General features: G+C 38.8%; 1 protein-coding gene across 3 annotated transcripts in view; it reads right to left on the minus strand.

Annotated features, from left to right (window-relative positions):
* LOC110448982 overlaps nucleotides 1-22,061 on the minus strand; it is a 75,987-nt gene that overhangs the window by 43,689 nt on the left and 10,237 nt on the right. The window contains exon 2 of one of the 3 annotated variants that reach the window (XM_021495544.1): nucleotides 9,808-9,898. The exons of the other annotated variants lie outside the window; for them this stretch is intronic. Coding sequence (XP_021351219.1) covers nucleotides 9,808-9,836 — 29 coding nt within the window. The 5' untranslated portion in view covers nucleotides 9,837-9,898. The remainder of the gene's footprint in view (nucleotides 1-9,807; nucleotides 9,899-22,061) is intronic. 3 annotated transcript variants of the gene reach the window in all.

Here is a 22,061-nt window from a genome sequence, read left to right on the forward strand (position 1 = left end):
ATGAACAAAGAAAATATTGTTTTCAAGCTGGTATAACAGTGTACATTTATAAATATTATGCCCAGCCCTATCGCTGTGTCAAGAAGGCGTCAATAACTAAAGCTGAATGTTGTGCTCCAGACAGAAAAAACATTTCCTGCGCTACAGATGAGACACTTAAGACTGCCAATCACAAAAAAAATCACAAAAAAACCCCAATTAATTATAACGTAAGACGTGCAAGAAAATTAAAATCAACGTATTGTCAGATGACCAGTATGCGTATAAATGTCCAATCAATAACCGAGGCAAACACCTTTTTCCTGTAATCATATCATGTTCACCTGATTGAAGGCTTTTCTAAACTTCGGGCCTTTTTTCTGTTAATTTCACACACAGAAACCACGGAATATGTAAGAAGCAGATGAGGCAATCCACAAAACTTGTACAAGTATTTAAGCGAACTGCATTCAATTATCTTCCAGAAAATTGCATCAGTCTTAAAGAATAATGTTATAATAAACCATTAAATTGACTTTCAGCCCTCAACATGTTAACACAACAATGCTATTAGTAGCATCAAATGTAAAATTTCAACCTTTTTTCGAAACATTACAAAGCAATAATCTGACAGCAGTTCATTAAATCTCCATAGCAACAGATCACATGCTCATGGTAGCTATGGTAACGGCAGCTGGTGGTGTTTGCAAGGCTCCTACACTGGAGGAGTGGAATCAATGATGCTCACCGCCATATTGACCTAGGCAATGTCTGACAGGCCCTGATAATGAATGGCTCAGAAAACCCTCCACAGAAGCTCACATACTGCTGGCAGCTATAGCAAAATGGTATCATTTTATAACTCTATTGCAAACAACATGCACGAAGAATGTCTGTGGCTTAATACAGCCAGGTAATAACTGAATGATTCTGTTAGATAAAGACATTGACTCTATTACATGAAGGGATATAAACATCATTATGTCCTCTATAAACATCTAGAAATGTAACATCAGAATTTCCAAATTATCTAGAAAAAATATATTATTTATGTTTTCTGTTCAACTATGTCAAGTTCTTAATCTTCGTGGTGCATGACTTTTTTAACATCTTTTAATTGAGGAGTGAAATTTGACCATAATTCTATATTTAGAAATTCATATATATTGAAGTCTTTTTATCTGTACATATATTGTCTTCACTAGGGAAAAAATAAAGTGTTTCAGGCAATGGCCCAGTAAGTATAATAGAAACATCCCTAAATGAATTAATATATGAACATACCGGTAAATACCTATTGTCTACCAGCATATATTATCTTTGCCAGGCTATATCAATGTATGATATAGCAAACCTTCGTCTTGTTCATTGTTATAATGGCAGACTCTGTTTCCTTTCCTGTTACGTTAGATGAAAGGTTTTATTTAGGGGAGGATGTGAGGTTTAGAGTCACACCCTCCAAAACATACCTTATGCCATAGCTAGCCATTCCTTATGCCATAGCAAGCCATTCCTTATGCCAAAGCAAGCCATTCAGATTGATATGACTCGCCTGTGCCCCACTTTGACCATCAATACACATGTCAAGTTTGGTTGCTGTATTACTTATAGTTTCAGAGAAACTAACTTAAACAAAAAAACTTATTGTTGATGGAGATGCTGACAAAGTCAATGGACCATGAAAGGTATACCGCATCCAGCATTTGAGGCATGGGTTGAGATGTACTACCTAAGATCCTCAGATACATCAATGGTCCAAGTTTGGTTGGTCTAGCACTTAAATTTCCAGTGAACCTAACTTAAACGCAAAAACTCAATGTTGACGCCGTTGCCGGAAAAAGCAACAACTTCTGTCTCGCTTTCGCTACTTCATGGCGGCGAGATACAAAATTTGGAACATCCTTTTAGGCCTACCTATATAGGCTACAATCTTGTATAAACCTCCTTATTGCAGTTTCTGGGTAACTAATCATAATCCCTATCCCCTTGTCTAAAGCTATCCCTCCTCAGGTACCTAATCATAATCCTTATCACCTGGCCTAAAGCTATCTCTCCTCAGGTACCTAATCATAATCCCTATCCCCTGGCCTAAAGCTATTTCTCCTCGGGTACCTTATCATATCCCCCTATCACCTGGCCTAAAGCTATTTCTCCTCGGGTACCTTATCATAATCCCCTACCACATGGCCTAAAGCTATCCCTACTCTGGTACCCTATCATAATCCCCTATCACCTGGCCTAAAACTATTTCTCCTCGGGTACCTAATCATAATCCCTATCACCTAGCCTAAAGCTATCTCTCCTCAGGTACCTAATCATAATCCCTATCCCCCCTGGCCTAAAGCTATCCCTCCTCAGGTACCTAATCATAATCCCTATCCCCTGGCCTGAAGCTTTCCCACCTCGGGTACCTAATCATAATCTTTATCCCCTGGCCTGAATCTATCCCTCCTCAGGTACCTAATCATAATCTCTATCCCATGGCCTAAAGCTATCCCTCCTTGGGTACCTAATCATTATTCCTATCCCCTGGCCTTAAGCTATCCCTCCTCAGGTACCTAATCATTATTCCTATCCCCTGGCCTGAAGCTATCCCTCCTTGGGTACCTAATCATAATCCCTATCGTCTAACCTAAAGCTATTTTTCCTCAGGTACCTAATCATAATCCCCTATCACCTTGCCTATAGCTGTCCCTAATTAGGTACATTATATATCATTATCTCCTATCCTCTGGCCTAAAGCTATCCATCATCTGGTACCTAATTAGAATCCCTATCCCCCCTGGCCTAAAACTATGCCTCATCGGGTATCTTATATATCATAATCCCTATCCCCTGGCTTAACACTATCCGTCCTCTGGTACCCAATCATAATCCCTACCCTTTGGCCGAAAACTATCCCCCCTTGGGTTCTCATCATAATCCCCTATCACCTAGCCTACAGCTATCTCTCCTCTGGTACCTAATCATAATCCCTATCCCCTGGCCTAAAACTATCTCTCCTCAGGTACCTAATCATAATCCCTATCCCCTGGCCTAAAACTATCCCTCCTCAGGTACCTAATCATAATCCCTACCCTTTGGCCGAAAACTATCCCCCCTTGGGTACCTCATCATAATCCCCTATCACCTGGCCTAAAGCTATCCCTACTCTGGTACCCTATCATAATCCCCTATCACCTGGCCTAAAGCTATCCCTACTCTGGTACCCTATCATAATCCCCTATCACCTGGCCTAAAGCTATCCCTACTCTGGTACCCTATCATAATCCCCTATCACCTGGCCTAAAGCTATCCCTACTCTGGTACCCTATCATAATCCCCTATCACCTGGCCTAAAGCTATCCCTACTCTGGTACCCTATCATAATCCCCTATCACCTGGCCTAAAGCTATCCCTACTCTGGTACCCTATCATAATCCCCTATCACCTGGCCTAAAGCTATCCCTACTCTGGTACCCTATCATAATCCCCTATCACCTGGCCTAAAGCTATCCCTACTCTGGTACCCTATCATAATCCCCTATCACCTGGCCTAAAGCTATCCCTACTCTGGTACCCTATCATAATCCCCTATCACCTGGCCTAAAGCTATCCCTACTCTGGTACCCTATCATAATCCCCTATCACCTGGCCTAAAGCTATCCCTACTCTGGTACCCTATCATAATCCCCTATCACCTGGCCTAAAGCTATCCCTACTCTGGTACCCTATCATAATCCCCTATCACCTGGCCTAAAGCTATCCCTACTCTGGTACCCTATCATAATCCCCTATCACCTGGCCTAAAGCTATCCCTACTCTGGTACCCTATCATAATCCCCTATCACCTGGCCTAAAGCTATCCCTACTCTGGTACCCTATCATAATCCCCTATCACCTGGCCTAAAGCTATCCCTACTCTGGTACCCTATCATAATCCCCTATCACCTGGCCTAAAGCTATCCCTACTCTGGTACCCTATCATAATCCCCTATCACCTGGCCTAAAGCTATCCCTACTCTGGTACCCTATCATAATCCCCTATCACCTGGCCTAAAGCTATCCCTACTCTGGTACCCTATCATAATCCCCTATCACCTGGCCTAAAGCTATCCCTACTCTGGTACCCTATCATAATCCCCTATCACCTGGCCTAAAGCTATCCCTACTCTGGTACCCTATCATAATCCCCTATCACCTGGCCTAAAGCTATCCCTACTCTGGTACCCTATCATAATCCCCTATCACCTGGCCTAAAGCTATCCCTACTCTGGTACCCTATCATAATCCCCTATCACCTGGCCTAAAGCTATCCCTACTCTGGTACCCTATCATAATCCCCTATCACCTGGCCTAAAGCTATCCCTACTCTGGTACCCTATCATAATCCCCTATCACCTGGCCTAAAGCTATCCCTACTCTGGTACCCTATCATAATCCCCTATCACCTGGCCTAAAGCTATCCCTACTCTGGTACCCTATCATAATCCCCTATCACCTGGCCTAAAGCTATCCCTACTCTGGTACCCTATCATAATCCCCTATCACCTGGCCTAAAGCTATCCCTACTCTGGTACCCTATCATAATCCCCTATCACCTGGCCTAAAGCTATCCCTACTCTGGTACCCTATCATAATCCCCTATCACCTGGCCTAAAGCTATCCCTACTCTGGTACCCTATCATAATCCCCTATCACCTGGCCTAAAGCTATCCCTACTCTGGTACCCTATCATAATCCCCTATCACCTGGCCTAAAGCTATCCCTACTCTGGTACCCTATCATAATCCCCTATCACCTGGCCTAAAGCTATCCCTACTCTGGTACCCTATCATAATCCCCTATCACCTGGCCTAAAGCTATCCCTACTCTGGTACCCTATCATAATCCCCTATCACCTGGCCTAAAGCTATCCCTACTCTGGTACCCTATCATAATCCCCTATCACCTGGCCTAAAGCTATCCCTACTCTGGTACCCTATCATAATCCCCTATCACCTGGCCTAAAGCTATCCCTACTCTGGTACCCTATCATAATCCCCTATCACCTGGCCTAAAGCTATCCCTACTCTGGTACCCTATCATAATCCCCTATCACCTGGCCTAAAGCTATCCCTACTCTGGTACCCTATCATAATCCCCTATCACCTGGCCTAAAGCTATCCCTACTCTGGTACCCTATCATAATCCCCTATCACCTGGCCTAAAGCTATCCCTACTCTGGTACCCTATCATAATCCCCTATCACCTGGCCTAAAGCTATCCCTACTCTGGTACCCTATCATAATCCCCTATCACCTGGCCTAAAGCTATCCCTACTCTGGTACCCTATCATAATCCCCTATCACCTGGCCTAAAGCTATCCCTACTCTGGTACCCTATCATAATCCCCTATCACCTGGCCTAAAGCTATCCCTACTCTGGTACCCTATCATAATCCCCTATCACCTGGCCTAAAGCTATCCCTACTCTGGTACCCTATCATAATCCCCTATCACCTGGCCTAAAGCTATCCCTACTCTGGTACCCTATCATAATCCCCTATCACCTGGCCTAAAGCTATCCCTACTCTGGTACCCTATCATAATCCCCTATCACCTGGCCTAAAGCTATCCCTACTCTGGTACCCTATCATAATCCCCTATCACATGGCCTCAAGCTTTTCTTTCTCCACTCACAATGTATCAAACTTATGCATTTCTTTGAAGGTTTCTGGATTGAATCAAATCAATCGATCAATGTGGTGTTTCGACAACAAACATGCTGGAATACAGGTTTGCAACATTTACAAATGCACTGAACAATCAGAACATTGTAAAAAGATAACAGATAAATAAACAACCTTAACAAAATCGATATCCACAATCATAAAGATAAGAATCACCAAATATAAGTGTCAACTCATCCCAACTGGAACAACATACCACATTATGTAACCACTATGTACTCTTACCTTATATGAAGCTACAGAAGTACCACTGCATCCTTTAGCACAATGAACATGGTGTTCTATTGCTTTAGAAATGTTCAATTTCATGTATAGAAAGCTAGCAAAGACAAACTTTGAAAAAAAATCTACCAGGTGGACCTATATTTTCATTGCAAAAATTCACTCTCCTGACTCCGAGGGTTACTAGATTTTATGCCTGGATTAATGAAAATTTTCAAAATTTACCACGAAAATATCGGTCAGGCCAGTAGGAATTTTCATAATTTGCCAGAAGGTTAGTATAAACAAGTTAGGTAAACAAGCTCTACCGAAATTATCATCGAAATTTCTCTTAATGCTAACAAACTACTCTTAATACAAGAGGCCCAAGGGCCTTAGCGGTCACCCGAGTTATATCATAGGTACTGGTAGCTTTATTTTAGTGTTTAGATGTGATGTGAAAATCAGCATGTAAACTAAGTGAAATACAATACTTGTCATGTCATCAAAGGATAAGAATTTGAAAATATTGGTAAATGTTCCCTTTGGGGCCCCGCCCTAGCCCCTGGGGATGGGGCAGGAATCCCAATTTTCCAAAGTAATACTCTCATTCACCAAAGATGATTCTGACTAAGTTTGAGTAATTTTCTGCTGAAAATGGATAAAATATATACCCAAAAGTGTTATTTCCCTATATAAACTATAGTAAACTTTACCCCCTCCCCAAGGGAGAACGGATAGCTCGGGGGTCCTGAAATTTACAATTTAAATAAAGCCCCTGATGATCTTTCCATCCATGCAGAGAAAATGACTGTAATACCTCTGAGTCTGGAGAAGAAGATTTTTGAAATATTGGTTAATTTTCCCTTTGGGGCCCCGCCCTGGCCCCAGGGGTCGGGGTAGGAATCTCAATTTTACAATTTGAAACCATCTACCTCCAAGGATAATTCTCACCAAGTAAAAATAATTTCCTACAGAAAGTTGTCAAAATATACCCAAAAGTGTTATTTCCCTATATAAACTATAGTAAACTTTACCCCCTCCCCAAGGGAGAACGGATAGCTCGGGGGTCCTGAAATTTACAATTTAAGTAAAGCCCCTGATGATCTTTCTTTCCATGTAGAGAAAATGACTGTAGTACCTCTGAGTCTGGAGAAGAAGATTTTTGAAATATTGGTTAATTTTCCCTTTGAGGCCCCGCCCTGGCCCCAGGGGTTTGGGTAGGAATCCCAATTTTACAATTTTGTAGCCTCATCTACCAAGGATGATTCTAACCAAGTTTGAAAAAAAATCCCTCCACTGGTTCTTGAGAAGAAGTTGAAAATGTAAAAAGTTTACGCACGACGGACGACGGACGGAAAGCGATTAGAATAGGTCACTTGAGCAAAGCTCAGGTGACCTAAAAACATCTTTTAATATCATCGAAAGTCTTAATGATTAAGATAATATCGAGCAGATTAAGAAAAATCTATTCCCTAGTGATACTGAATATGAAATATCTATGAACATATCTGCAATGTTTACCACTTTGTGACAACATGACAGTGAAAATACCCTACCCACTCTATATAGCTACTGTGTGTAAAACCAGTTAGATACAACAATATCACTGTAACACATATGTTAAGACAGAAACAAATTATTTGTGCGAGTGCTGGCACGGAAACAGTGTGGGTTAGCACTAAACAGACAAGGTCATGGGTTCAAGGTTAGGGTAAACAACATGACTACAGTAGGTGAATGTCACAAAGATCAGAAGTCGGGTCCTTATCACATTCCTCTTTGTTTACAGGCAGTAGTGTGGTATGTACATCTTCAGGTCTTAGATGATTGTGAAAATGGACTTGGTTGTTTCAAGCTCAACAGCTTTGTCACAAATTAACTCTAATTTTCAAATTAATTGTAACGGGTCTCAACAGCTTTGTCACAAATTAACTCTAATTTTCAAATTAATTGTAACGGGTCTCAACACCTGTCCTTTCTCTCACTTATTGGACATTTTGAGGCTGATGTCCATAACTGAAAATTCAGTTGTGACTATCAGAGGGGACCATGTTTTAATATCTTTTACATTTTGTATGTATATTTAATAACAAATTTCATTTTATATTTTATATTCTATGAAAATGTAACTTATCAAAATGTAGCATACTTTTCCTGGTTTTAAGGTAAATTCTTTGTAGAAAATAACTGTTCTTGTAGGTTATTTGATGACCATTTCTTTTTCCTATCCCATCTTCATTTTTTATTTTATACATTGTCTCGAATATTCAATTGAATCAGGGCCAGATTTTATAATTACAACTATATCAATGCAAAATTTTATTTTATTTGTAGCTTTATATTCAAAGGATCTTTATATTTTTTGGCCCTCATTTTTTCTCTCTCTTTAAAATTAATACATGCAAAGTCTTTCCATGTTACGTTAATTTTGAAACCCATTAATAGTTTAATTAGCAATCTTCATGTTTGTTAACATATCTGAGTAGAAGAAATATTGTGCAAGACATTGTGCTCTAGATCACAAGCATGTGCCACCTAAGCCTGATCACTGGTACATTTAACCCTCTCAGCCCCATGTAACTTGAATAGACTCTACCATGCATTGATATGGATGAGTCCATTATGGTCTACAGTGGTGAAAGGGTTAAGCTTCTTTTTCTTTATGTTCAAATCTACCATAATGTTGTATCAATATTTGACATGGAAAATGGAAATCTTACATGTATCATGAAAGCACCTGCACATTTCCAGATAACATTTGAGTTACTTTCACATTTCAATTTTATACTTGAGCTTTCTCAGAAAACAGAATGGTTGGGATCTAAGGTAACATTCACAGCTCCAGATAACATTTCTAACAGGATATATAAGATGGAGCTTCACCATCTAAATTCCGTATTTTTATTATTAATTTGCGTGTTTCGACTGAAACGGTTCTGATGATGGCTAGCCTAGCTAGTCAAAACATGCAAACCGTTGAACCTCCATCCTATATATCCTTTGTATTTACCTTCCGTGATGGGTTTAGTTTCGTAATATCCTATCAACAGCTATGGTCATTTAAAGACGGATGGGGCTCTACTGACTACCGTTGGGTATACATCTATGATTCCTACAACGACCTTTCTATGACCGTAAACAACCAGGGCATTGGTTCTCTCCCCCTCCAATAGGAGCCCCATCTATAATATCTCCCATTTATAATATCTAGGCACTGTGCCTAGTATATCCGTAGCACTGGGATGTCCCTAAATTATTTTTAAAAAATGGAAAACTTTCAATGTTTTCTCAGAATACCGTGAAAGTCACTGAAAACTGTCTAATCTGACGCAGAGTAATCCAACAACCTGCCTTTTTCGACCAATACGTTGTCCTGCAGTGCATCATTGTAAATGGGTTTCAGTGTTAATAGTATAAAGGCATAAACGAAGGAATGGCTTATTTCCAAAATGATCAAAACCTGTTTAACATCTTCAAAATGATACCATATAAACTTTCATTTATTTTACAACAATTATGAATTAAGTTATTTCAACTTGAAATAATAAATCTCGCTGGCTAACATGTTAGCGCATGGGGATCTTAATGTGGGAGGAAACCAGAATACCCTGAGAAAACCCACTTGGTCGCCCAATACCCTTTAATGTCCAAAAAAGATAGCGAACCCCGGCCGCCATGGTGAAAGGCATTTACTCTATCAACTGCATGTGCCACCCAACGGTTGGCAACCACCCAGAGATTAAAATGAGCTGGACTTTATACCAAACATGGGGGGTTATCGGATATTTAATAATATGACATCAGAAACCACTTTAATTTGAAAATTAGAGACATTTGTTTCAAGCAACTGTGGCCTTGATAAAGGTCTGACAACAACAATTTGTCATGCAGAAGGCAAGGGAGGTAATTCAAACCTGGTGTCTGACTCGCCAGTCTCCGACATGTCCTAGCACGGGGTGTTATACAGCAGGGCACTTCTGGCTAGTAAATATAGAATCCAGCTACCTAGAAAATACAACAAACACCGCATCCATGTTATAACCACACAAACCAGCTGTCAACAAAGCTCTGCATTGCTCCAACACACTTCTCGTAAGAATGATGTGCTATAGGTTATGCTGAAATTCAATGACCCATTTAGTTTCATTTTTGTGTGTGCTGTAGTGTTTTCTCAGAAATTTTAAATTATCTACAAAAATAGCATTTATAAATCATACCAGTACTTGCCCTGTCTCCTAAATTTGGATGGAAACTCTCCATTATCACATTTTTTTTTGTAACTGAAACCAACAATTTCAATTATCTCCATTACATAGCTCTACTGTAGCATTTTTCACAATTGTTTGTCAGATTGTTTTACTCATGATTTTTGAAAGTGGTTCACTGGGTGGCTGGAAATATATATGACGTCACACATGTAGCCACAGTCAAGTTTTGATCAAGGAAAGAATATCAAATAAAAGTTGAATATAATGGATCTTTGAAACCTATCCAAAGTGGAATTTAAATTTTACCATCAGCAATGTAACAATGTTTTTCATTGGCCGTAATCACTAGCTATGGATCATAATTCATTGAACAACAAACCCTGTTCAAGCCTATGTATGTATAACATGCAGGTGTTATGCTATTCTCAATGCTATCTTCACATCTATGTCACACCCCCTTGTAGGCAAAAAATATATTTTGTTACATTTGATGTGGTAGAATAGATATAATCAACATATGTTTGTATGTATTATAGAGGAATACTTAACTTGATATTCAGAAGAGCTAGAAATCAATAAATTCCTCATATACACATGCCAACACAACTTATACAAAAGTCAATTATTTCTGAAGTAAAATTTCCAACTTTTCACTAATATCTTGGGCAATTAATTTATTCTGAAACACGACAAATATTTATAGTACACTGCTTATGTCTGAACAATTATTGCAACAGAAGACATTTTGAGAAATTCTGTGCAGCCAGGAATGAAACACAATGAGAAAGACTGGTTTTCACGTATTGTGAAGAATAAACTAATACTCAAACAGGCAAAACAGAAAAATATCAACAATTCTTCATTTTCAAACAATTCCAGTAACTACAAAATGCACTTGATAGGTCCGACAGATTACAGTATTGATCCCAATAATTAGGCCAGCATTTTGAGGTTTTTCAGAGAAATTCTGAGGCAACAACAAATACAATACATTGTGTGACAGAAAACTGCCAGCTTTAGCTCCAAACATGCTTCATTAGATCCATAAGCCCTTACACAAACATTCATAAAAAATAACAATAGTGTTGGTATTATAGTGTTGGTATTTGATTGGTGTTTGATCATTAAATGTCAACCAAACATTTATAAAATGATACTGGACAATTTCAGAGATATTTGTAATGTTTTTGTTGTGGAATATATATATTCTAAGTGTTTTATATAAATTTTCGTCTTGTCTTCAGATGATAATGCGACATCTGACACCTGAAATGATCTATTTGATAAATAAGAATGTTTTGGCCTTTTTAATTTGTAAAGAAAGTACCTAGGGGATTCTTTGAACATGAATAAAGAGTTTAAAGTCAAAAAGAAGTATACACCAGTGTTACATGTTGGTTTTTATCAGAACACAACAACTTGTTATGTCCATTTTTTTCCCTATTGAGATCAACAATTTTTTCCAAATAGAAATTGACGGCCTTTTTCCCCAATTCACCCAAAAAAAGTCTTGATTTATAAGGTAAGCATATAAACCCCTATAAACTAAAACGGCTATCCAGAGGTTACATGGATGGGAAACTACAAACTACCACCAAATACCTGCTGTTTATTACATGATCTGCCCTATTCCTCAATTAAATAAATATGGAACATATTACCAGTAATACAGTAATGATTAACTCATTCACCCCAGAAAACACATTGAGCTCTTTCAATTCAAAGGCTGGAGTAGTTCATTATGAAATTTCAGGAGTGAATGAGTTAAATACCATAAGTACTGCATGAAGTTAAAAGGCATTAGAAAGTGTTTAATTCTGTAGTAGTCTGGATGAAATAATTTCTTCAAACCAATGGCAGGTAATTATATATATATATATAATTAAACCATATTGATAAGTCAACAGCTTAGTATATAAGGGGTCGAAATTTAACAGCACCATTGTGTTATATACACATGCAAATAGGGCATTTAAGTATTTAACTGTTTTCAGATGGCATTCATAGCCAATATGTCATGAATGCCATCTGGAAAAAAATAAAAAAATCAGTAAGTCTTGTTAGTGCTTCATGTTAAATTTGTAATTTCAAGTCGGCATTCATATTGGCCATGAATGTCAGTTGAAAGCAGTTCAATACTTACATTTATTATCTTATATTTTACTTTCACTGAATATTAAAATGATTTTCATTGAATTTCTGCATTTAGTTCTCAAGTGTTAATGTATGTAAAATGTACCGGTAAGCTTGTTTATGTAAAATGTACCGGTAAGCTTGTTTATGAGTAAAATAGTAATCCTCAAGAAGCACCATTGGTATCCAAAATTACAAATATGATTTCACAATAATCATAATAATGACCTGCCTATGACCTTAAATATCTGCCTTGGAGAAACAAGCACATGTCTATAAGCTACATTTATACATGTAATGTTAAACGGAGAGGAAAATGGACAGCCACACCAGGATTGGAACCAACCCTCAAACTCCAGACCGATCTACCAATATAGCTACCTGGTTGTCCGCAGTCGACCCTGTCTAGTTCCACTTCATGACAACTACTTATCGAGACTGTGAATCAGTAAACATAATGCGTAGAGTAAATCATCTACTTTTTTTCAAATTATATACGAGTATGTTACTTGCCATGACTTACTGAACCAAGTCAATAATTAATGTTTAATTAAATATTAACAGCTGTTTTTGTGTCACATGTGCAGCTTTAACCAGTCTCAGAACTTGTAACAAACCACAAAATCAAATTTGACATTATATAGTTTTACATCGTATTACCAGATAAGGCCATTTAAAAACGTAGTAGGACGCAGTAAATGGTATAATGGACCAAGTAAAATATATCAAGGCTTTGAGCAAAATACAAAACATGAAAAAGTAAATGTTACCTCATAAGAATATGGATCAACAATAAATTTAATTCACTCGAGTTTTAAACATTGAAAGGTAGGGAAGAAAACTAGCAGACCACAAGAGAAGGTGTGTGTAATTACATTTAACTCAGCTCAGAGTAAATAAACCAACATGGTGGTCGCGAGTCAAGCTCCCAGTAACGACTGACAAATCAATAGGCTTTGTATGTAAAATTCATGGCCAACTGGTCGCGGCAGAACTACACAGCTTCTGGGGAATACACTGCTTCTGGGGGAACAAACAAGTGATACAGGATGACTCGCCGCCATTTTAAGTCTCGCTCTGCAAATCTGGGTTCAACGTAATTGTGACAGTTATCAATACAAAAGCGGGCCTAACCAGTCGTGAATGCCACCATTTGGAGGCCAGCTTGAGTGAGCTTTAATAAAGGCATCCATTAAATTTTGCCAGTTTTATATTTGATAGCGTTTAAATGTTATTCAAAAGCACACAACTCATAAATACTCAGAAGGAAGCTAGTTCATTTGTGTGCATCAATACAACAGAAGGAAAAATTAAGTTACTTACAAATTTGATGAATTAACTTACTAGTTGACTACAATTTATTTCAGAATTTTCCACAATCAATCCTTAGCTTTTATGTCACAGTAGATAGGCCATGATATAAGCAAGCTATCCAATTAATACAGTATATAATAGAAATTTAACTCATTCACCCCTGAAGACACATTTGAACTCTTCCAATTCAAAGGTCTGAATAGTTCATTATGAAATTTCAGGGGTGAATGATTTAATCCAACTGTAAATGTCTTGTGTCCTCATCCAATTCTTGTGAGGAATATCCAGTTACTCCAGGATATATATACTGTATACACACTTCAGCAGCTGTCTGCCTTCAATAAAGAGATAGAAAGCATTAGCAAGCTAAAATTTGGACAGAAAAGTCAGATCTTATATAAATATTGGATTAAAACTAGAATCTGAAATATTCAACAATTATCATATTTTTTTTAAATCTTTTGTATAATCATTAGGTGATGTTTTTGAATTTTCCCAAATCTTTCTTATTTCATCATTATTTCAATCGAGGATTGAAAATTAAAAAAAAATTGATTAAAATAGATTTTCTTTTCTATAAGCGTGCTGAAGCAACATTTTGACTTGTATGTCTGCGGTGCAGTCCAATTTAGGTGCTTGTTTGTGTACTGTTGTCATGAATTCGTTATATAAAACTGGTTTGTACAAATTAACTAGGTTTTTTAAATTATTGTTTCCTATTACCAGTAGAATTATTTCAAATGATCTTGACATTTTTTTTTAAAAACTTATATCAAGAGACAGATACATCTACTGATGGCAGGCGCATTTCAGAGGTCAACGACAGTTATACTGTAAATTTTTGTCACTAATATATATATATAAATACAAGAGTATTAATACATTAAGTCTGTGTCGTCTGCTAGATAAACGAACAACTCGGTAACGGAGCAGACGTAAAACCACACAAACAAACAATAAATGTACACTGTACAATCTCCAGCATATTCAGGGCTGGACGGTAGACTTACACAGGTTCCAGGTATTTTCAAATGGTTCCGATTGAAATATCATGATTGAATTTAACCAAACTAATTATTGGTGTAGAATATGGAACGTGTTAGGTGTAAGAGAAAATCTGACTTAAATTCAACTGAAAATATTATTTGCTCTGTGACTTGTCAGAAAAGAAAATTACAAGTCAAACTCAACTTACATGAAGCATGTTTGTAAGTGATAATTTGCAGAGCTTTTTCTACCTTAAAAAATCAGAATCCTGAATAAATTTCCAATCTAAAATACACCTGTCTATAGTAACTAAACTAAAATGGAAACACAGCCACACTAATTAAACAATAACTGGTTCACAGATCCTACAAATCAGGAATACAGCCTGAATGGCCAACAACAGCCCAGACAGGCAGCCAGCCATTATATACCTATTTTTAGATCATGAATCATGTTTCTAAGATTTTCTACATGCAGTAATTCTCAGCCACTACAGGAATATACATGTACAATTGAAATTATGAATAATGCTTGTTACTTTTTTCTCGATAGGGGTGGTAATAGTAATCCCTCTATTTTATATGGTCATTTAAAACACCATCAGGGCTAGAAATTAATGTTCAAATCCACTAGTCAGACGGGCCGATAGTTTCTAATTCCACTAGTCCATGTGTTAATTCCACAAACCCAATATTATTTAACATCAGTAATATCAAATTTTGACTAGATAATCAGGTTAGTGGGTTTTACAACCTCTAGTCCATGTGTTAATTCCACAAACCCAATACTATTTAACATCAGTAATATCAAACTTTGACTAGACAATCAGGCTAGTGGGTTTTACAACCTCTAGTCCATCAGGAGATTTCTCCAGTCTCAGACTAGCAGGCTAGTGGGTTTTAGAACCTCTAGTTCATCTGGAGATTTCTCCAGTCTCAGACTAGCAGGCTAGTGGGTTTTAGAGCCTCTAGACCATCTGGAGATTTATCCAGTCTCAGACTAGCAGGCTAGTGGTTTTTAGAGCCTCTAGACCATCTGGAGATTTCGCCAGTCTCAGTCTAGCAGGCTAGTGGGTTTTAGAACCTCTCGTTCATCTGGAGATTTCTCCAGTCTCAGACTAGCAGGCTAGTGGGTTTTAGATCCTCTAGTCCATCTGGAGATTTCTCCAGTCTCAGACTAGCAGGCTAGTGGGTTTTAGAACCTGTAGACCATCTGGAGATTTCTCCAGTCTCAGACTAGCAGGCTACCCTTTGTTTTCCCCCCTGATGAAGCCTCTACGTCTTTATTGGGACTTACACAAACTTTCAAAATCTATCTATCCTCTAGTTACTGCATATTTTGTCCTAGATACTTTCTTTCATTCGAACAGTACCCACTCACTCCATACTGTTGATACCTGGAAATCTACTTCTGCGTTTCTGAATGAGAAAATATACAAACACAATTGATTGTATGTATGACAAAGCCCTCATGGGTTTAACATTCTAACACACAATAGTATGTTATTATTTACAGGTTTTAAAGTATAACACAATAGAAAATTTTCATTGTTCTATTTTCTACCAGTTGATAAATGGAACATAGTTTTTGCATCCATGAGTTATTCTGATTTCATATAAACAATACCATTATCAATGTACTGAGTACACTAATAATGATGATAATTAACTTATATAGCGCTTGATCACAACCGAGGTCATAGGTCACCTCAAAGCGGTTCACAAATTATTATTCATGGTTATATAACTATAGGGCCTTTGCAACCAGCCACTATGTGTAGCATAAAAACCTACAACTAATTATATGCATATATATGTGCATGTATTTCATTTCAGTTACAAATTAGGACACCGACATGTCAGCAAGGGATCTGCCATGCACCTGATCATAACCCCCAAGGTCAATTTTAGAAACAGTGACCTTAACCTTGACCTAAGAAACACTAAATCTCTAATGTGAGGCCCTAAATATTTCTCCAAGACAAGGAATTTAACTTGAACATGCATACACAAAGTATTAGTAAATACAGGGCTAAGCCTACTAGGATTTATGAATGCATTCTTCAAGTGTCGAGTACAGATATTAAAACATGTACACACATAAAAAGATGTTATCTGTTTTGTATAAGGCTATTAATAGACCCTATCATACAAATTGCACTTAAGTTCTTCAGTTATTTATTTTTTTAGCTTTTATGCAACCAACATACTTTCCCATTCTATTAGGATTTTATTACATACAGGCCAACCTTTAATTTGAAAATATTTTTGTCGGTACATGTATCAAAAAACAATGTAATTTAGTGGGGCTATAAACCCCTATCTTTTTCTTCATTTTTTTTTATCTTGTGTATCTTTGTGATGATATTGTCAAGTTAGAGAAATACAAATAAGTTTTGGATTTTTTTCAGATTTTGCCATGAAGAATCTCTCGACAAAACTTTGTGTCTATATAAGATATAATACCCCTCCCCCAAACACACACAAAACACTGTGCAGATGTGTAATGCATGTTACCATAAATAGACTTTATATAGAACTAGGAAGTTAAAATTCTCAGAAAGCCTGGCAATATACACTCACCATGCAGAATTGCAATGTACCAAGTTATATATTTTAAATCCTTTCTGGGGTGTTCAATTTCATATTTAGAGAACAAGTATACACGTTCTTTGACAAGCCCAAACCATATTTTCATAATAAATACTGATTTGTTTTACTAGCCCATACATAAAATCTACTGCTTGGTAGTCCCAGGTATCGGGCTAGAGGAATTGTACCCTCCTGCTTTTGTGACTTGTAATAAAAGCATTTTGGCCCACATACGGTAACCCTAACCCCTAACCCTAACCCAAACAGGGACTGTCATTATACCGGTGTCAGATCTAGCCAATTCATAAATTTATGGGGTCAAAAGCAGCCAGTAATATACTTAATGTTGAAATATCTCGAGTCCTTGAGGCTTGCAACTGTTATGCTTGATGTTCAATTTGAAAACAAGAACAGAGTTAATGCAAACACAGTGAAAAGTATGACAATCTTGTAAACAGTAACTGAATCTTTATGTAAATATTCCGAATATCAACACTGATTTTCACTACAAATTATCCTAGAAATATCAACATCTGACCAATGGTCAGCAAGATGTTGAAAACAGTGGAGGTCTACCTACGTATGAGAGCAGACAGGTAGATTATACCAAAACACAAAATATATTGGTGTAGAAACCGTCAACCAATCAGAGTACATACAGTATGCTAATTAATAACATGCAGACTTTGCTCAACTTCGAACTTAGCCTCAGTCTTCGTATATTGTACATTCATACCAAGTTTCAACAAATTCCGATGATATTAGGTTACGTGGATGGGCGGACTGATGCTTCCTGTACCATAATACCAGACTATGTCCTGTCAAAATTTTTGATGGGCATGTAACTAATGTCAAAAAATTCTATAAGTTGAATATAATTAAAGCTCAAAGGGAGAAAATCAATCAATAATGAAACCAAGCTCTAAGGTAAAAATATAAACATCAGTTCTAATTGATAGCTGTAGCCACGACAGAGTTAAAAGTGACTGGATAGATAGGTACCTTAACACACTCTAGACATATATAAGGATCTGTTTACTCCTTCACCCCTGAAATTTCATAGTGGACTATTCCAATCTTTCAATTGGAAGAGTTCAAATTATCTTCAGGGGTGAATGAGTTAATTTGTTGTGTGCCTGGGCATAACCTGCAGACAGAACACACATATATAACAGCAGCCATATATGTCTAGCATCTCTCTGATGGTGTATAGGCACGAGCACAGCTGGACAGAAACTAGTCTAGGATAACAGCAGCCATATATGTGGGGCATTTCTCTGATGGTGTATAGGCACTAGTACAGCTGGACAGAAACTAGTCTAAGATAACAGCAGCCATATATCCATATATGTGTGGCATCTCTCTGGCGTTGTATAGGCACGAGCACAGCTGGAAAGAAACTAGTCTAGGATAACAGCACCCATACATGGTTAGCATCTCTCTGATGGTGTATATATATGTAGCCACTAGCACAGCTGGACAGAAACTAGTCTAAGATAACAGCAGCCATATAGGATAACAGCAGCCATATATGTTTGGCATCTCTCTGATGGTGTATTGGCACTAGCACAGCTGGACAGAAACTAGTCTAAGATAACAGCAGCCTTAATGTGTGGCATCTCTCTGATGGTGTATTGTCACTAGCACAGCTGGACAGACACTAGTCTAGGATAACAGCAGCCGTATATGTGTGGCATCTCTCTGATAGTGTATAGGCACTAGTACAGCTGGATAGAAACTAGTCTAGGATAACAGCAGCAGCCATATATGTGGGGCATTCCTCTGATGGTGTATAGGCACTAGTCCAGCTGGACAGAAACTAGTCTAGGTTAATTTGTTGTGTGCCTGGGCATAACCTGCAGCCAGAACACACATATATAACAGCAGCCATATATGTCTAGCATCTCTCTGATGGTGGATAGGCACGAGCACAGCTGGACAGAAACTAGGCTAGGATAACAGCAGCCATATATGTGGGGCATCTCTCTGATGGTGTATTGGCACTAGCACAGCTGGACAGACACGAGTCTAGGATAACAGCAGCCATACATGGTTAGCATCTCTCTGTTGGTGTGGAGGCACTAGTACAGCTGAACAGAAACTAGTCTAGGATAACAGAGCAGCCATATATGTGGGGCATTCCTCTGATGGTGTATAGGCACTAGTCCAGCTGGACAGAAACTAGTCTAGCATAACAGCAGCCTTAATGTGTGGCATCTCTCTGATGGGGTATAGGCACTAGTACAGCTGGATAGAAACTAGTCTAGGATAACAGCAGACTTAATGTGTGGCATATCTCTGATGGTGTATAGGCACTAGTCCAGCTGGACAGAAACTAGTCTAGGATTGGACAGAAACTAGTCTAGGATAACCGCAGCCATATATGTGGGGCATTTCGCTGATGGTGTATAGGCACTAGTACAGCTGGATAGAAACTAGTCTAGGATAACAGCACCCATACATGGTTAGCATCTCTCTGTTGGTGTGGAGGCACTAGTACAGCTGAACAGAAACTAGTCTAGCATAACAGCAGCCATATATGTGTGGGATCTCTCTGATGGTGTATATATATATAGGCACTAGCACAGGTGGACAGAAACTAGTCTAAGATAACAGCAGCCATATAGGATAACAGCAGCCATATATGTGGGGAATTTCTCTGATGGTGTATAGGCACGAGCACAGCTGGACAGAAACTAGGCTAGGATAACAGCAGCCATATATGTTTGGCATCTCTCTGATGGTGTATTGGCACTAGCACAGCTGGACAGAAACTAGTCTAGGATAACAGCACCCATATATGTGTGGCATCTCTCTGGTGTTGTATAGGCACGAGCACAGCTGGACAGAAACTAGTCTAGGATAACAGCAGCCATATATGTGTGGCATCTCTCTGATGGTTTATAGGCACTAGAACAGCTGCACAGAAACTAGTCTAGGATAACAGCATCCATATATGTGTGGCATCTCTCTGATGTTGTATTGGCACTAGCACAGCTGGACAGAAACTAGGCTAATATAACAGCAGCCATATATGTGTGCCATCTCTGTGATGGTGTATAGGCACTAGCACAGATGGACAGAAACTAGTCTAGGATAACCGCACCCATATATGTGTGGCATCTCTCTGGCGTTGTATAGGCACGAGCACAGCTGGAAAGAAACTAGTCTAGGATAACAGCCCCCATACATGGTTAGCATCTCTCTGATGGTGTATAATATATGTGTGGCATCTCTCTGGTGGTGTTTAGGCACTAGTACAGCTGGACAGAAACTAGTTTAGGATAACAGCAGCCATATATGGGTGGCATCTCTCTGGTGTTGTATAGGCACGAGCACAGCTGGAAAGAAACTAGTCTAGGATAACAGCCCCCATACATGGTTAGCATCTCTCTGATAGGATAACAGCACCCATACATGGCTAGCATCTCTCTGATGGTGTATAATATATGTGTGGCATCTCTCTGGCGTTGTATAGGCACGAGCACAGCTGGAAAGAAACTAGTCTAGGATAACAGCTCCCATACAGGGTTACCCTCTCTCCGATGGTGTATATATATATAGGCACTAGCACAGCTGGACAGGAACTAGTCTAGGATAACAGCATCCATATATGTGTGGCATCTCTCTGGTGGTGTATAGGCACGAGCACAGCTGGAAAGAAACTAGTCTAGGATAACAGCACCCATATATGTGTGGCGTCTCTCTGGTGGTGTATAGGCACGAGCACAGCTGGAAAGAAACTAGTCTAGGATAACAGCCCCCATACATGGTTAGCATCTCTCTGATGGTGTATATATATATAGGCACTAGCCCAGCTGGACAGAAAAGAGTCTAGGATAACAGCAGCCATACATGGTTACCATCTCTCTGATGGTGTGTAGGCACTAGCCCAGCTGGACAGAAAAGAGTCTAGGATAACAGCAGCCATACATGGTTACCATCTCTCTGATGGTGTGTAGGCACTAGCCCAGCTGGACAGAAAAGAGTCTAGGATAACAGCAGCCATACATGGTTAGCATCTCTCTGATAGGATAACAGCACCCATACATGGCGAGCATCTCTCTGATGGTGTATAGGCTCTAGCACAGCTGGACAGAAACTAGTCTAGGTTAAAAGCAGCCATATATGTGTGGCATCTCTCCGATGGTGTATAGGCACTAGCACATCTGGACAGAAACTAGTCTAGGATACCAGCAGCCATACATGGTTAGCATCTCTCTGATGGTGTGTAGGCACTAGCCCAGCTGGACAGAAAAGAGTCTAGGATAACAGCAGCCATACATGGTTACCATCTCTCTGATGGTGTGTAGGCACTAGCACAGCTGGACCGAAAATAGTCTAGGATAACAGCAGCCATATAAGTGTGGCAGCTCTCTGATGGTTTATAGGCACTAGAACAGCTGCACAGAAACTAGTCTAAGATAACAGCAGCGATATATGTGTGGCATCTCTCTGATGTTGTATAGGCACGAGCACAGCTGGACAGAAACTAGTCTAAGATAACAGCAGCCATATAAGTGTGGCATCTCTCTGATGGTTTATAGGCACTAGCACAGCTGGACAGAAACTAGTCTAGGATAACAGCACCCATACATGGCTAGCATCTCTCTGATGGTGTATAGGCACTAGCACAGCTGGACAGAAACTAGTCTAGGATAACAGCAGCCTTAATGTGTGGCATCTCTCTGATTGTGTATAGGCACTAGTACAGCTGGACAGAAACTAGTCTAGGATAACAGCAGCCATATCAGACCGATACCAACCTCAATTGGCTTGGAAAATGATTTTGATGAAAAAATAATTTTTTATCCATTGACAGACCTTCTTCTATTTTAACAAAACCACATCCTAGAAACTGTCCTTTTTTAAACTTAATATCCCTGTCTCCATGAAACAACTGTTATGAATTGCAGTGTTGAAGCCTACATCTTA

This window comes from Mizuhopecten yessoensis, unplaced genomic scaffold (genome assembly GCF_002113885.1).
Source record: "Mizuhopecten yessoensis strain PY_sf001 unplaced genomic scaffold, ASM211388v2 scaffold4411, whole genome shotgun sequence".
NCBI classification, from domain to species: domain Eukaryota; kingdom Metazoa; phylum Mollusca; class Bivalvia; order Pectinida; family Pectinidae; genus Mizuhopecten; species Mizuhopecten yessoensis.